Source organism: Lipophrys pholis, assembly GCF_963383615.2.
Source record: "Lipophrys pholis genome assembly, chromosome: 5".
NCBI classification, from domain to species: domain Eukaryota; kingdom Metazoa; phylum Chordata; class Actinopteri; order Blenniiformes; family Blenniidae; genus Lipophrys; species Lipophrys pholis.
In genome coordinates this window covers 20,583,098-20,600,905 of record NC_137628.1, presented here as the reverse complement: position 1 = coordinate 20,600,905, position 17,808 = coordinate 20,583,098, and the positions used below count along the sequence as shown (strand labels likewise).

The following is a 17,808-nucleotide window of genomic DNA, read 5'->3' as shown; positions in this document are numbered from 1 at the left end:
AAAATAAGAATCTATTTCATCATGGTATATAGTAGTTACAGTTTTATGATTAACTCAATATTGTCAAAAAGGACATAAACAATGCTTTACCATAGAGAGACAATTTGTCTCCTCATCCAATGACCCCAGTCTCCTTCACTGCATGCACTTCATGGCCTTACAAATCCATAACAACCTTCCATTCATCACATTACTTTGGTTGTAATTTCTAGGATTTCTAGGATGAACACACACAGTAAAATGTGCTCACATGCCTTCATCAGTCAATCAAAAGTAATGTTACCATGATATCCCATCTGGTGGCTGGTTGCAGTATAGCCTTAATGCTGACACCCTCATATCAGTGACCCAGGCATGTGCATCCATACTTTATAACCTCTTTATGTCCAAGGTCACTAGGGCTTGAGTTTAGATGGGCTAACACTGAGTGAGATGCTAAAAGTGTGTGTGGGTGTGTGCGTGTTTGTGTGCGTGTGCGCGCGCGTCCGTCAAGTTGAAACGTTCAAGCATTGTTGTTTCCGTTAGTTATTTGATGATATGAAACAAAGTGATCAGCTGTGTGATGCAGTGGACTCGGATGATGTACAGATGTGCAACTGGAGATGTAACCACATGTGGAACCTGATCAATCTGCAACATCAAATGACTGGTCAAAAAAACCTGCTGATCACAGATTCGATGACTCTCCTTTACCGAACTCTTTCCAGGACACTTCATCCGGGATTCCTGCTTCTGACTCCAGCTCTCTGCATGGAGCTCTGGCCAGCCAGGACTGGAGGAGACATGGACCCAACGTGCAGAACCAGAAGCGACCAGGATTCTTCCATCCTGCAGCAGGAGACAGTACAGACACGATTGCACTAAACATTTAAAACCTCCTTTCTAGCCCAGATCACTGATCTCAGCTGCTGCACACCAAGGATTTCTTCCCCGTTTCTTGGGCACACATGAGCACAATTTAACAACAAACATGGGCAAGTAAAGCAACGATTTGCTTGATTGCAACTCTTAATCTGATGTATTTTGTGTGTTTGTGTGTTCAGTTATTATTATTACATTCGCCAAGGAATGTTTGGGGAAAAGGTCATGTTTCTGGCCGCCTGTATTTGTTTATTTATATATTTATATATTTATTTATTTATTGGGTGTATGGATTTGACCAACTATTCAGAAAAACTACTGACCCGAATTGCATGAGATTTTCAGGGATAATTTGTCATTATCCAAGGACCAATTGATTAGATTAGATATTTCCTCCGTTGTGGACACACTGGAGGTCCGCGGTGAGCGGTCAGTCAGTCATACGGAAGCTATTATGTAACATTCTTGTGTATTGTTCTTCCAATTTTTGAGAGTGTGTATTTCTTTTAGGAATGCATTTTCAATGAGGTAAGCCACTTTCTTTAAGCTTTAAGTGTTGATTCTTAATGCCAACCTCTTCCTTGCAGAACTCGAAATCCTTCAACCTTTCTGGTCATAAGTATTAGTTTAATTAATATTTATTGTTCAAAATCAGTAGTTTAGATTATTTTTGTAAAACTGATTAAACTGATAAATTCACTGTTCTTCATTTTCCCTTCTTAAGAAAGGTTGTTCCCTGAGGAACTGAAAGAACTAAAATAATAACTGAGTATTATTATATTTGATCTCAACACTAAGCATACAGGGTGCTTGGTGGGATGAATAGCCAACACTACTTGACATTAAACCCCAACACCACAGAAGACCAGATGATCATCCTCAGCCGAAGACTACAAGTATTACGCATGTCTTAGTTTCCCTGAGGAAGCAGCGATGCGTTGTCCATCTTTAACGTCGGCCAGTCTACTTGATGAGTGACTTCCTCAGATAATTAAGTCTTTTTTTTCCCAGTCTGTATCTGTTATATGCTTTTGTCAAAGGAAGTGTGTGGCTTAATCGGACTAAAGGTACATATGAATTACTTGCTCGGTTATATTTCTTTCTTGTGATCTCCATTAGAAATGTTTTGATATTTTAATCCATCAATCTCAGGATAGGGGGACCCGAGGGTCGACCTCAGCAAACTCTCTGCAAAGTCTGAGTACACCTTGAACGGCTCACTGAAGCAAACACAGAGCACCGTCAGGCAATGTAAAGTGACCAGACAACCACAAAGGCATGCTTTTGGACTGTTGAATCGAAACACAGTACCTGGAGAAAAACACACACACACACACACACACACACACACACACACACACACACACACACACACACACACACACACACACACACACATAGTATATGTAGTCTGAATCTCCACTCATAAAAGCCCCTCGCCAGACTCGAACTGGGATTTTTCTCACTGTGATACCGGAGCACTAACACTACATCACTGTGTGACCCTGTTACCAAAATTGTTTTTTTTTTCTTTGCTGTTAGAGTCTGACACTCTCCCTGACAATTAAAAAAAAAAAATGTTTGTATGTTGCTTAAAAGTTGTTTACGGATTAGGATATTTTCACCGTAAAACCCTGCAGTGTAGGTTGTGTTTGGAATTAATAAGACGAGTGAAAAAGTCGAGATCCCCTGTAAACCTCTTATAAATAATCTGTTATAAAAGTGAAAAGAAGCTGAATCCCAAATTGATTTATAAACGTACTGTCAGCAATGAAATAATGGATATAACTTGATCAAGTGTATAAGCAGTGGCCGTCCCTCACGCTCATTAAGCCAGTCTTATTTAAATGTGACAAGGAAAGGTCATGAAACAGTAAGACAAAAAATAAATTGTTAATTCCAACAAGAAACAAACCCAGACAGTCAATTCAGGCTCAACCCTATTTCATCTCCTCATTTTCTTTATACGGCAGTGATTTGCAGTGCTGACATGTAACAACTGCTGTTGTATTTGATTCATTTTATGACTGTGGCAGGTGGCAGACGTTTCTGCGAGGGCTGCTACAGTTGGATGCATGCGGACAAATCCAACCACACATGCACACTTGCAGACACACGCATATGCTCGCCTGATATTGGCCGTAGTAATAGCCAACACAAAGTAATCTGGCAGTGTGATTTAATGGCTGGCAGCGTGCTCTGTTCAGCTCAGTCAACATGTTGAATTTAATTTCCTTTTTCTGTCCTTCAGCTGGTGCTTTCTTTCTTCTTCTTTTTTTTTAACGTCCCAGAGCAATATTTCCTATTGTGTGGATTTTTGTGTTTCCACATCTCATTTCCTCCCAAAGCACTGGGTATACGTCCCTTTTCAGTGTGCATTTGTCTTTACTGGTGTCGCCTTGTGTTTGTCTCTACAATGTTGGTTTGTCTCCTCATCTGTCTCTCTGTCTTGCTCTGCTTGTCCATCTGTCACTCTCTCTCTCTCTCTCTCTCTCTCTCTCTCTCTCTCTCTCTATCACTTTCTCTCTCTCTCTCTCTCTCTCTCTCTCTCTCTCTCTCTCTCTCTCTCTCTCTCTCTCTCTCTCTCTCTCTCCCTGTCTCGCTTTTCACTGCCCCCCAGACACTCAAAACCCCTACCACTACCCTTTTTTTTTTTTTTGTCTGGGTTCCCTTAAATCTCCCCACTGCTGAGAAACTCAGTGGCGCTACTACATATGCACAGTCTGAAAACGACTTATGGGGATTTTAACTGGATACGTCACAACTAAAAGGGAAGGGAAAGAGGGAGGGATGGAGGAGAGGAGAGAAGAGGAGGGCGAACCATGAACAGAGAGGGAGAGAAATAGAGAGCGAGAGGGACGTGAGAGAGCCGAGAGAGAGAGCCAGAGAGAGAGAGCCAGAGAGAGAGAGAGAGAGCGAGAGAGGGAGAGAGAGAGTATAGAGGGATATATTGACTCAAAGCTGGTCTGCATGCTCCACAGTGTGTGAGAGACAGAGGATGTGAGAGCAGGCAAGATGGAGTGCTGGCACAGATGAAGACTGTCCCTGGGTACGTTTTTGTGGATGGCTATATTTATGCATGTGAGTGAGACTGCTTGTAAGTGTGTGTGTGTGTGTGTGTGTGTGTCTGTGTGTCTGTGTGTATGTGTGCATGTGTGCATGGGGGCATGGGTGCATGCACATGTTCTTGCATGATGGTGTCCCGGTACATGAAAAGAGTGCGAGTGGATGAGTTTGTCAGCAACATGCTGAAAGTGATCGTTGGTACGTGGAAACCGGGGCAGTCAATTTGGTTCTTACATAAGAGTGAAATGAGCCACTGAGTGAGAGTAGGTATCGATGATGGGAACCAGCAGTTCGGTATCTTCATCTATGTTTGAGGCTTAACACGTGTGCATGTGCGTGTGCATGTATGTGTGCGTGTGTGTGCTTGTGTGTGTATGTGTTGTGTGATTGAGAGAGCAGCTCTACTATAACAGTATGGTAAGGATGATTGGGGTGTGCTCTGGGAAATGTAGAGGAAGACTTTACTTGGAGTTAAGACATATTCTATGTTAATATGGATGGAAGCGCATTAAAAGATTACCCCAGTGCATACGAATGTACGTATGAGGACGTGTGAAGACTTTTTTCTATGCATTAGAGATGAGTAATAGGAATACTGAGAAGAAGCAAGTGAAGCACCAGCATGGTTTTCAGCACTTATATGTTCTGATGTGTTGCTGTTTTTTGGTGCTTATATATATCATTGAAACATCTTCAATTTAAAGACTAACCTCATGGGAACTATGTATTTAGGGATTGAAGATCATTCATGCACATCTACAGAAGCGGATATCTGCAAAAATGGATCATGCTAGATGAGAATATTATAGATAACTCTCATATAACCAAAGATTAAACAATAAATCTATTTATCTGTATGCCTATTAATAATAAGTTACCGTTTTCATGATGAACTGAGGGTTTAAATCACTTTTTAGGCGAAGTATGAATCATCATGTCATTTAAAAACTTAATGATTTGAACAGTTGTTTTGGAACCTGCAGATTTTCTCTGCATAATTTTGCTCTAAATGAAAGCAACTGACAGACAAATTAAGCAGTCTACTGCTGCTGGATTGAGATGTGAGTAATGCACAATATTATTTTTTATTAATGAGTCAATTTAAAATGAATACAGGTAAGGAGCTCGAGTCCAAACTTTTATGAATACAGAAAAGAAATCACAGTGCTGCATGAAGCCAGTACCCTGTTGTTGCAACATGAGCTGTGGTGATGAGTTAGAAAGTTACCAAGCTGCTTTGTCATGATGTCCCTTTTTCTACAATCAGTTTATTTTAGTAAATGACCAAATCGGTTTAATTCTTAACTCGTTATTTATATCTGTTATAGTTTAATCTGGGACGGTGCCATAAAAAACAAAAGGGAGGAGCGCCACATTTTTGCTTGAAGTTTCCTTCTCGCACCATTAAAATCAAACTACTTCCAGGCACTTGCAGCACAGTGGGAGCACAACAGAGGAGGACATCTGTGGTCTGTCTTAGTCACTGTGAGGAAAATAGGAAATTATATCATTGGGCTTAACGAAGACAGAGTTTGGTAACGATTGCTACACTTCATTTAGTGACAAATATGCTAGGGACTGAGAAAGGCTTCAAATAGTATTATGTAAATATTGCTCAAGGGACCTGCAGATGAAAGAAGAGAGAGGAGTGAGGGAGTGCGATAAGAGACGGATTAGAGTGAAGTGCAGATACACAAGCGACATCACTTGTTCATACTTTTTAGCACCACGTTTGAATATTCATTCAGAGCACAGACTTGGTGCGCTGACACAATGTGTGAGTCACGCTTGAAGTGCCAAAGGTTCTGGCAAAGTCTATTTTGGTTCGGACAAGTGAAGATTGCATCAGTGAAAACAGAGACATATTTTCATGTCTTCCAGATTGTTTCAGAAGTGCTATGCATTTTTCCCTACTCCCAGGGTTCTCTCTCTCCTTGAAAAGTATTGTCCCCTGCTTCTACAGCTGCATAAACTCACAGAAAGTGGAGACTCACAGGAAGCTGGTGATATGACTGTGTGTTTCTTTGCTCCCCGTCTTTGTTCTCACGGCACTCATGTCGTTCTCTCATCCCACAGCCCCATCTGACAGTCCACATGAGTGTCTCCAAGCCTCCCCCACCGCCCTCCACCTCCCACCTGGCCATCCCCCCTTCATCCACCTCCACTCCTTCCTCGTCTGCCTCCTCCCCCTCGGCGACGCCCCACTCCACTACTCTGCCCCCGCCCTCGCCTGTCAAGATCTCTATGCAGGAGCACTTTGCCATTAACGTGTGCCCGGGGCCCATCCTCCCCATCCCACAGATCTCAGACTTCTTTCCTCGATTCCATGACTACCCCTGCACGCCACCACCTCCCAGGGAGAAGAAGATCCTGAAGGAGGAGACGTTCAACGGGGAAACGGGCGGAGGATACAAGGATGGGGAAAGAAGAGGGGAGAATGAGGGAGACAGGGAGGAGGTGGTTGACTCTGATGATGATGACAGTGAGTTTTGAGGACAGGGTTTAAGGTGGAAGAGTTCGAGTTAATGCTCAAACTTGTGGCAAGTCTCAAACTCTGGGCAGACCGAGAAAAGATGTGCCTGCATTGAGAACATTTTCAATATGACTTCTTGTTTGCTCAATTTGAGTCTCTGCACTTTTTCTTTTTTCTTTTTTTACCAGAAAATGCTTGTATTGTGGATCCAAGCATTTTCCCGAGTGTTTGTCACTTCCGCTTTATGTGACTGCTGCTGTGATGATTTATTACACGGCACTGCAATAGTGGAACTCTAGGTTCTGCTCATTCCCAAACAGTAATCAAACAAGACAGATAAATTCATATTAGACAGCATCATGCTTTTAAGAGGCCATCTGCTGCAAATATGACTCAGAGCTTTTGAGTGTTTGTGTGTCACTTAGTGTTGCTGTGCATTTTACCGCCAGTAACTACTGTGGTGTGTGTGTTTGTGTGTTTTTTTTTAGCTTACCTGGGAACGCTGGAGTTCACTCTCCTCTTTGATCAAGATAACAACTGTCTTCATTGTACTATTCACAAGGCAAAGGTACATGCAACTTTAATGTTGTCTCCATTTAAACAGACTGTCTCACTGCCAAATGCGTATTTTGTTGCATAAACCCCTATGAAGGACACCCCCCCCCCCCCGCCCTTGTGAAAACAATAGTTGTGTCAAGATTTTATGTTTCGCACAAGATGTCCGAGTGGCGTCTTTCAAACACTTTTAGTAAAGCTGGTCTACTACACTTTTTTTGGCAGCGTGTTATTTGACGACAAATTTGTCCCTGAAAGAACTGTTGATAATCTTGCAAGGCTGCATTCACAGACACATTATGATCCGGCTATCACACAAGGACACAAGTCGTGCATTACATATCGCATACTGTCACATGATGTTAATTATGTAAATCTGGCAGAACAGTTCCCTTGAGGACAACACAAAGAAGTCGAGGAGGGTAGGAAACACTGGCATAGAAAATAACACCCAGGAGCACAATTTAGATGTAACTACAGTAGAAGAGGTCTGTCGCTGTCTTTCTCTGACCCTGTCAGTTGTGTGAATTGTTTGAGGGCATGATGACGTCACCTTTGACCTTACATGTGTGTGTGTGTGTGTGTCTGTGTGTGTGTGTGCTCATGTATGTGTGTGCTTGCATCCATAGGGACTGAAAGCCATGGACTCCAATGGACTGGCCGATCCATACGTCAAGCTTCATCTTCTCCCTGGAGCAAGCAAGGTCAAAGCCTCAACCTCACCTCAGTGGCAATTAGTGTAACTTGCTACCTCACTGGACCGTCCCAGACGCTGACATACCTTCATTAATTTTGTACATACCACAGTGAAATGTTGTGAAATAAGACAATTCATTCAAAAGTTTAAAATAGGGAACTTCATATTAACTTTGTGAAGCAGTCAATCATTTTTTTGTACATAAAATTCTTGTAGAGGTCACAACACAAAAAAACAAAAAAGTGTTAAATGACAGCAGGCTAATTTCATGTGTCGTTTCAAGCGGGGTGAGCAGGAAACATTTCAGTTTGTTAGTGTTTAATGTGGCCCGTCCCGTGCTCCGCTTTATCGAGCGCAAACATGTTCTAGTCTGCTGCACCGCTCTTGTCTTGTTTTCAGTTCAAGCGCCAGGAAAGATAAGGGGCACCATAACAGCAACCCCTGAGCTGCGGCATAATGCAACCTGTTGTCGGCCATTTTGGCTGGAGGTTGACACAAAAATGAGGTTATGACAAGTGCACGGTGGGGCGCGGAGGTGAGACAAGTTGAACGAGGCAAATGTCTGAGGTCCAAGTGCTAACAATAACAATGTCTGGGCCTTTTTTTTTTTTGTCCTTCTGGCTTCATCTGAACGTCTTCTCTCCCAATGTTATCACTCTCTTTTCCCCACTTGCCACCCCTATCTCTGTCTCTATCTCACTATCTGCTTGTGACCCTCTTTGACCTTGAAATACCAACAGTGTGTAGCGAAAAGGGAGACAACTGAGAGGGAGGAAAAAGGGGGAGGATGGGGAGGGAGTGGAGAAAGGGAGGGGAGGGAGAGACAGATGAGGGGAGGACAGCAGCAGGTGGTTGTCATGGAAACAGGGAGGATTGTTACACGGCTCACGTCAACAGGCAAGTGTTGATGGGGGGGTGAGGAAGGGGTGGTATAGGATGTGGTGACGTATGCATGTGTGGCTGTGCGTACCAGACAGAGGAGTGGTGGGGTGGGGTTAGGTGGTGGTGGTGGGGTGGGGGTGGGGGGGTTAAAAAGTGGGAGTGCGCACGTGAGTAAGTGAACAGGGCTGACGCACAGCAGCCCTGGTCCACATTCAGAGTCAGTGATGAGTAATCCGGATTGAAGGTCTCAAGAACACTGAAGACCGGAGTCCCTGGCTCCTCTGTCCCACACATGTTCACCCCCCCCCCCACACACACACACCCTGTCTAACACGCACAAGCACATGCTCTCTACCATAATACGGTCAAGCTGGCCGTCTTGTGATGTCAAACACACACTGCATCGCATACAGCACATGACCTTGTCTATATGCAGACACATGCTAAGGATTTAGTCACAGCACCACAGAGGATCTCCCTCCCTCCCTCCCTTCCTCTTGATAACTGCCTCTCTCTCTCTCCCTCTCTTCTTCACACACAGACATACACAGACACAGCTCTTCTTGCTGCCACTGTGGTGGTCATTGGTATTTTCATCTGCTCGTTCCTAACCGAGGTGCATAGTAAATTCACTCCCGGTCAGCCTCTGTTCTCACAGCTATGGGAAGTCCAGAACGAGTAAGAGGGAGTGTGAAATAAGTAAAAGGATTCATGCAGACAGATGGAGAGAAAGGAGGAAGAGTGCGGTGGACAGATGGAAAGCTGTAGAGATAAAACATTTAGAAACGGAATCAAAAGCAGTGCTATAAAAGGAGGGAAATGAAAGGAGGGAGTAACAGAGGGCAGCAGTGGGGGACTGGTGTTTTTGAACGTTTGTGGACGGAGCAGAAGCTCAAAATTTGTTTTCACAAAACTAAGCTCATTGAGTTAAAAAGGAGTAATGATTGCTTGAGATGTAGTTGTTCTGAGGCACTGCACCGGCACACATGCAGCTGTGCAACGCGACTCGTGACTGCGCTGCTTCACGGCTCCCGCTGCACATTAGAGAATCAAACAAATGACATCAAGTGAAAACAGGAGCTCCCTTGATGGGCCGTGCTCTAGAGGGCTGACTCTTGTTGATAAGCCACAAGTTTCTTGAGGAAGAAAAGGAATTTAAAAAAAGGACTGGGATGGGAGGAGAGGAGAGGGAGAAAGAAGAGAGGCAGAAGAACCAGAGACAGACGATGGCAGAGAGGGTTCAGGCCCCGAGGCACTGTAGCAGGAGCCTGACAGCAGAGAAAGTTAAAGAAAAATAGTTGAGGCTTGAGCTTAAAGGTTTGGAAATAAGCAGCAGCTCATTGACACACTAGGCTGCCCATCCTTTACTCTAGTAGCCTTTAGAAACAACATAATTTACAAAACCCTGCATTCAAAACCTGAAGAAAAGTGACAATGTGAGATCATTTAATAGAAAAGATGCTGTGGTATAGTCCCAAAGTGCATGGCAATGGTAACGACGGCCATGCAAACACTGGATCCTATTAAAGATATTTTGGGCTTCGGTGTTTTGCCCAACACACGAGTGATATCAGGTTGGACCTTCAACTTTAGGATTGTAAGAGGACCTGCTCCATCAATTGAGCCACAGCCACCCCTGTGATGAAAGTAAAATGTATTAGTAAGCAGAACAGCTTACTAAACAACTCATTATCCAAGACTAACAGGTCAGTCTTCTATAATGGGATGTTTTTCTTTTAACACTTTACCATGTATGCATCAGGAGTGGAGGTAGATACGTAGGTTTGTACTCACCTTGACTGCTGTCAGCTCAGTTAAAAGCCATGGGGGGATCCCTTATGCTCGTCCTCTCCATGAATGTTCTAAATGTTTGTTTGTTTGTTTTTTTACCTTTGATATGAATGAATTGCATATATGCACAAACAACTAATTCAGAAGGCTTAATGATGTAGCAAACATTCGAAAGCACGGGCAGATGTTGCATTCGTCAGAGACTATTTAAAGATGCTGAACATCTCGTATTTTATTTTAGGGGAATTATTTATGGCAGCAGTCGATGTTGGTTGACATAACATAAACTATGGTTCCTGTGTCACGCACTGAAACGGTATGGCTCATTTTTATGGGAGATTGCAGTGTGCAATTGCTGGTGTGTCGGGATGGCAATATATTTCCTTTCCTTTATCACATAAAGGAATGACCTACAGTATATGTAAGACCTTGGTTACAAAGGTTTATACTAATTACATATTGATGCAAATTTTCTGATATGTTTTAGTAAGACATTGTATTAACCAAATTTTTCCATTGCTTGCATTATTCCAGGATATATAGATATAGACATCTCATCCTGTACTCTTTACATGTAAAATACCAAGAAGCTAATGGAAAATGAAACTGAAGTAAGCAGTTAAAAGTGCATTTAGAGCCCATAAGTAAATGTTTTTCTCCAGTGATTCACTCCTGCAGCTCAGAACAGAAGATTAGTTCTGCCTTTGTCTCTTTGAGACTCTGTAGTGAGAGAAATGTTTGTAGAACTTCAGCTTATGAGCCAGAGGATTGACTCTATGTACAGACATTATGTCTCAAGAGTCAGTAAAATTTTACTTGGATCCAGTCCCACTTTCAGTCGTGTATAAACATCACCAATAATATAATCAGAAATGAAAACTTAAAAAGAAACGAATACACCCTCAAGGCAAATGTGGGAAATGAGGCATCAAGTGGGAGCAAACTTTATTTATGGATGGTGATGGTGAAGCCATTAGGGGCTTGTGGGCATTTCTTCTCCTGGAACGCATTTTAATTTTTCATGTTGATTGCGTTGTGCGGTCTAATTGGATGCTGTGTTTTCATGTGCTTGAAAGACTGTGCTTGTTATAGAGGTCTAGCTGCTGCTGAAGCATCATCTCACTGTGCAGAGAAGCAGAGAAAGACACAGACAAACAGGTGCGAAGAGGGGAAAACCTTTCGTCCTCTCACTCCCTTCCATAAAGTAGGCAGCAGATGTCTGCAAATTCCTGAGGGACAAAGATAAATGATGTTTTCCCCACTCTTTCTCTCTCTCTTTCTTTTTTCTTGATCTCTCATCACTTGATTTTCTTCCACTTTCATGATCTTTTATTCTCTTTTGCTGATTTTGATCAGACAAAACCGCTGCCTCGTCTTTTAAGCATCCCTTGCACCTCTTTTCTTCTTTGGATCACTTCCTTTCCCACGGCTTTCTATTCATACGTCTTTCCCTTCTCCCCTGCAGGCAAACAAGCTACGCACAAAAACCCTGAAGAATACTCTGAATCCTGTGTGGAATGAAACACTGATCTATCATGGCATCACTGCGGCTGACATGACCACCAAAACGCTCAGGTAGGCGCTCAGCTCTGGCTTTCCCCCTGACTATACACTAGTGCTCCTCCCCAGACGGCCAGGTGACTATTATCACACGCAGCAAATGAAGAACTAATACTTTCAACCCTCCAATGAGCTGCCAGTTGTGGCCTATGGATCCCAGTGGGCTTCTTCAGTTCCTGTAATTCATTATTGCGACCGGGCAACCAGCTAACTGTTCTACTTGCTGTCGCTGCAGTTGCTGCTCAGGTGTTGGCTGTGATGCGAGTCTCCGCCCCCCTCCTTTCCTCAATGCGGAGCAATTCAGGTCAAACGTAGCCATCTTGGCCCAAAAACTGACGCACTCATGTCATCCTGCATGTTTAAGTTGATGCAGAGACAGACTTCTGTGTGTGTTTTGTTTGTGAACGCCCAATCAGTGTCAGTTAACTCAGCCTAAACATAATAAGATCGGATGGTATTGTTTGTCCTCAGGAAATACGACACAGACGTAGGCGCAGGGGCGCACACACAAATCTCGTCTACACCTCATACACAAATGCAGGCGGTCAGGTGTGTGCTTCTGCCCGTGTGTGTATGTCAAGGGCAATCACTGGCAAGAAAGAATATGTGTGGCCCCGCCTCTGTACGCATACACACACACGCTAACTCCACACGTCCTTGATCTTTTTCCAAACACACTGGCACACAGTCAGAAATAACATTAACCCCCCCCCCCACCCCCCACCCCCCCATTACATATATGTGTGCCACACAAACATCAGAGGAAAGAGACGTTCCTTAAATCCAAAGGAATACCCACCTGACCTCCATTCAAGGACACAGCTCGCAGTCACAAACCAGCGTGGGGGCTCTGGGTAGCCAAAACGAGGAAGAGGAGGAGGTGGAGTGTGACCAATTTTGAGCAAGGGATGAAGAGACAGAGAGAGAGCGAGAGAGAGGTGCCTGCCAAGATCAACAAAGAGAGCAGGAGGGAGAGCGTGAATGATGTCGAGTGACAGATAAGCGGGTGTCGAAGAGGAAACTGGGGAGGCCAAGAGTGAGGAAGATGACAGGGTCGAAGGGTGGAAAGAATCCAGGGGTCAATTGACGGAAAAAGAGAGAATGTGGCAATGAGAGAGAACTGGTACCATGGCTGAAATGATGAATGAGTAAATTCACTTAGCTGAGAGAGAAAAAGGAGAGTGATGGGGAGGCGTTTACTCAAAGGGAGAGCAGAAGACGAAAGAATGAGGACAGTGAGAAATATGTAAGACATCCAATGAGCCAGAGTGAATGAGACGCTCCCTGACAGCAGGGAGAATGAGCACAAAATGCTCCAGACGTAGACGGGGAGGAAGAAAATCTGCTTAAACTCTCTCTGGATGTGCTCAGGCTCCATCACAACACCTCCGCCAAACAGACCTTGTTTTCGTTGCTCCGCAGACAGCGGCAAGCAGTCGGTGAACGGAAAGCTGGAAAGGGATTCCCAGAGAGATGTTTACTCATTGGGTTGTGCCTTGCTGCATCCTGCTCTGCTGGTCCCAGCAGTGTGCAGAGGAGGGGATGCTGTAGTCTTTGATCCCTGCGCTTTTGCACTGCTGAGCAGGAGGACTCTGCCCAAACTCAGCCTCTCTCTAGACCCGCCTGAAGGTCCGGACGGTGCAAAGGTTCACTGTTGATCTGAGCCACGCTGCAGTCAGACTCACAACATATTGTAGTTTGAAAGAATTCAATGTCCTGTGGGAACAATGGACATGTTGATGTTTGTATTTCAGGTGTTTTAAAAATGGCTATGTTCCACTCACATATTGACACATTCTTGAGTATTTCTCATCCATCCATCCATCCATTCATCCTTCATTGATACTTTTTGCGACTCAGGGTTGTGGAGACCCAGCTAACTAGCTGACTACGCTGAAGGCCAGGCGCACACTGTACAGGTCATAGTTCATCACAGAGAGGCAGTCACACAGACACCTGCAATGTTAGTATAATGTAGGGCAAATAAAGTCCAGCTCTGATCCAAAACTTACTACTTGAGAATGACACTAAGTACTTTATGAGTATGCAGATGGGGTGCAATATAGTTCAAGTTCTGTGATGGGGCAATCGACTTTCCACACTTTGAAAACTGGTATAAACCTAAAACCCAACCTCAAATCAACAGCCAAAGAATTGTCTCTATCTGAGGGGGCTTCCGACTCTGGGGATCAGGATTATTCCAAATGAATAATTGGCACTGAAAAGCCGGACCTGCTGTGAGACGTTGTCATAGATAAAGCCATTAAAACCATCACACCAGGGCCACAATATCAACCCATCGTCAAGGCTACTTTTGGATTCAGCGCCTTTATTTTTTTTTTCATTGTTTATCTTTATTTAGACATTTTATGAACTTTCGAGGTAGCTTTAAACTCTGGCTGATTACCATGTCGCTGAAAAACAATCTCTGTTTACCAGTTGGTGCTGAACAGATTGCGTACAGTGGGTAATTAAATGTCTTAATTGAAAAACAGCTGCATGGCACAGCCAAAAAAAAGGATTTATGTGACTGATAAGAGTGAAGATGGGGGCAGGCCGCTACACAACAACCAGGAAGCTCCTAAAACAAAAAAGAATATTCTAGATGTAAATGATAATTGTATAATTACTGCAAGCCTCCTGTTTGCACTGTATACCAATTCAGAGTGTAACTCAAATTTATAACTGTTAATATCTTGATACTGACACATCAACTTCAGTAATTGGTTTAGCTCGGAGAAAACCATGTGGGATATATTAAACTTTTTTACCCCCCAAAATTAAACAAAAATATATATAAATGATTCATCGAATGCTCAGGGACCAGACATCAGTCACAACATAACCATGCAGTTACTTTCTTTTTCTTAGGATCATACTGTTATTTAACTGTTTCTCGACTGAATGTGGGCAAAATGATGAAAAAGAATATCAGAACAGCTTCGTGCCACAGATGCAAGATGTGTCTCAAGACCGGTTTATGTTCTTAGCTGCATTTCCTTTGATATAGAGTGGTTCAATGGCAGTTCTGAAAATGAGGATGTGCCTGAGGTTACTCTCGATGAGGAACTAGTGATACTCATAAATCAAATCAATTAACAGCTGAAGCAGAGATTAACAAAGTCACCCAGAATGCTAACCGTACGAACTCGGAATGATGTTCAGATGAACTAGTCTCTCTTACCTCAACAGCATAAAGATTGTGAACTCTGTGTATTTTTCAAGCCAATTTTTAGAAGAGAGTAGAGTAGAGTAGAGTTTATCTGCGGTGAATCTGTTTGGGGCATAGTGTTACATGTCAATGCTTTACAGATAAATACACAGGGTATAAACATGAGATAAAAACAGCCTCACAGGAGAAACATTTTCACTAAAAACATCTTCAGAAACACATTGAGCTGTTCAAAGAGCAAGAGGTGGTGCTCGGTGCTAGACTGACCGATTATTAATTCCACATTGGTCTGACCAGTAGATTAATGGGCCAAATGATAGTTTGAAGCAGTTCTGCACTTTGGCATTTAGACCTTTCTTCCTGATAGGAGAACTTCTCATTCGAGAGACATTAAGAGTGGATTTCCAATGAGGATTATTTAAATTACCGGTCCTTGAGATGTAACATCTGATTTACAAGACGCTCTTAAATAAGTTGTGACATGATTATCATAGCTCTGACGAGATATTTATTGATTGTTTCATGACTGATTAGTTGTATAGTTGCTTTATGGTCTCAAATTATCTTCATAGCTAGTTTGTGCATCAGATTTTTAGTTGTACTGATGGATCACTTGGCTTGCCTTTTAATCCTCGAAGTAAGAACATCCCATGGATCACATCATAAAATACTGCCTGCTGTGGACACAGTAAAAGAAAATACCACAAAACCAAAAAGCAAATTTTTTTTTTCTCCACAAATAGAAAAGTTCAAACGTGAAGAAAACAACAACAACAAACTAAACTGTCTGTCTGGATTGAAAAGAGGCACTTTGTGCCACTGCCATAGCACGTGATTGCTTGTATTGATTGGCAGCTAATATGGATCTGGTGGGAATCACACAGGGAGACTTTACAGCAGACTGTGGGCAAGAGAAAATAAATCAGCTCATGTGTAATGACGTCACTATATGTTTGTGATTTTGTTTTGTTTGTAAAATACAAGACATTCACCAGAGAACAGACATAGTGCCGCACAGACGTGTACCAGCCACCACCCATAGTCAGCTGTGATCTCCTCCAGCATCCGGTGACGCTACTGAACAATATACATAAGAGGGACAGAGACAAATACATTGAGGTTTTTAATAACCAGCGAGTGACTTTCATTAGTTGAAAGCTTTTATAACGAATGAGTGACTTTTGGAAAATGCTTTGATAAAAATGTATTAATTTCTTGGTCGATCTGAATCTAGTATATGAATGGCGGGTTTTATAGTTCGAAAACCTACCGCATAAATAACTAAATATGCTCAGTGGTAATTATTATAATTAATGTTTTAATGCAGATAGAAAAAAAAAATCACATTGCAAATTGTATCAAATATTGAGTTTAATTCAATGATCCTTCCTTGTGTCACATTTCTGCCTTTTTTTTTTTTTTGGTTTGTTTACTGTTTGGTTTGTTTACTCTCCACAGATCCTAAAATCTAGAATGCAGCCAAAAATTAAAAAAAAAACCCATTAAAAACATCTTTGGTGTCAAGTCCATTTGTGTGCATTGCACTTTGTACTGGAGGACAAATGGACCTGAAAAAAGCTCTGCAGTTTGTGAAGTGGTGGGAATTGTGTCATTTTGTCCATTAATGATTATATAAATCCATTATGCTTAGGCAAAAATACTAAACAGGATAACTCCGGAGTCAGTTATGAAATAGCTCAGGACAAAAAAAATAAATGAATAAAAAATTCCCTAGGTCCTAACAGCATTCATTTCTTTATATTCTGTCTGTGACGACTCAATGCTTCAGTGTGCAGACTTTATCTCTGGAGGCCCCTGGAGGTCCATTCTGTTATTAAGACTGAACCAGCTGAGTAAACTAATAACTAATGTCTTCAATCCAGACTTCACGGTTGGCTTCACACCGGTTAATCCTTTAATTAGTCCAGCAAATCCGCCAGAGGTGCCGTGGTCAAGAGTGAAAAGTCCACTGAACTGGAATACACTCCAAAAACGTCCTTCTGGGCAAGTTATTTACTCTTAGAGTGATATCTATCACACTGTGTTTGAAGGAAAGCCGAGGTCATTTCCAACAAAAGTCTGCTAATGCCTGGAATGATATTGTGTGCTGTCACCCTGATTTCTCAAGATGACGCTGAGCAGGAGGAGGTGTAGTGTGGATTATTCACCTTTCTCATGTGGCTCATGTGATGTGAGATCAGCACCAAAATTACCTTACAGGTACAGCAGGCTGACTCAATGTGAAAAGATCCAGAGTGACGGCATAACGTTAGCGACGACCATGATGTTAATCACACCCCTCTTTTATGTGAATTTAATTGCACAATACAATGGAGGTGAGTCATACAGTGATGTGTGTGTCCTGTGGAGAAACTCAAGTTAAAGACCCTTGTGACTGAAAAAGAACATCAGTAAGAGCAACATGTGGAGGTGATGTGATGATATATATATATATATATATATATATATATATATATATATATATATATATATATATATATATATATATATATATATATATATACAGTACTGTAACTATAGTGGATGTGTGTGGCTGTGTGTACAAACATGATGTCAGTGCCAGGTCTAGTATCTAATTCTTTTCCTCTATCCTTCCATCCCTCTGTCGGGCTACATAATAGACTCGCTCTGTCCTCTGCTGTGGGGCGATAGGAACAAATCTAGGATTTGATTGGGTGCTGTATAGAGGGAGAGACTGAGGGTGGCTGGCAGATGCCTGAGGTGAGATGT

The 17,808-nt window shown here is 42.6% G+C and overlaps 1 protein-coding gene across 1 annotated transcript in view; it reads left to right on the top strand.

The window, feature by feature from the left end:
* The first annotated feature begins 3,642 nt into the window (after nt 1-3,642).
* doc2g (double C2-like domains, gamma) overlaps nt 3,643-17,808 on the top strand; it is a 36,793-nt gene continuing 22,627 nt past the window's right edge. Inside the window, exons 1-5 of the mRNA XM_080463284.1 lie at nt 3,643-3,910; nt 6,004-6,409; nt 6,889-6,968; nt 7,585-7,659; nt 11,791-11,900. Of these exons, the coding sequence (XP_080319410.1) occupies nt 6,022-6,409; nt 6,889-6,968; nt 7,585-7,659; nt 11,791-11,900 (653 nt within the window). The 5' untranslated portion in view covers nt 3,643-3,910; nt 6,004-6,021. The remainder of the gene's footprint in view (nt 3,911-6,003; nt 6,410-6,888; nt 6,969-7,584; nt 7,660-11,790; nt 11,901-17,808) is intronic.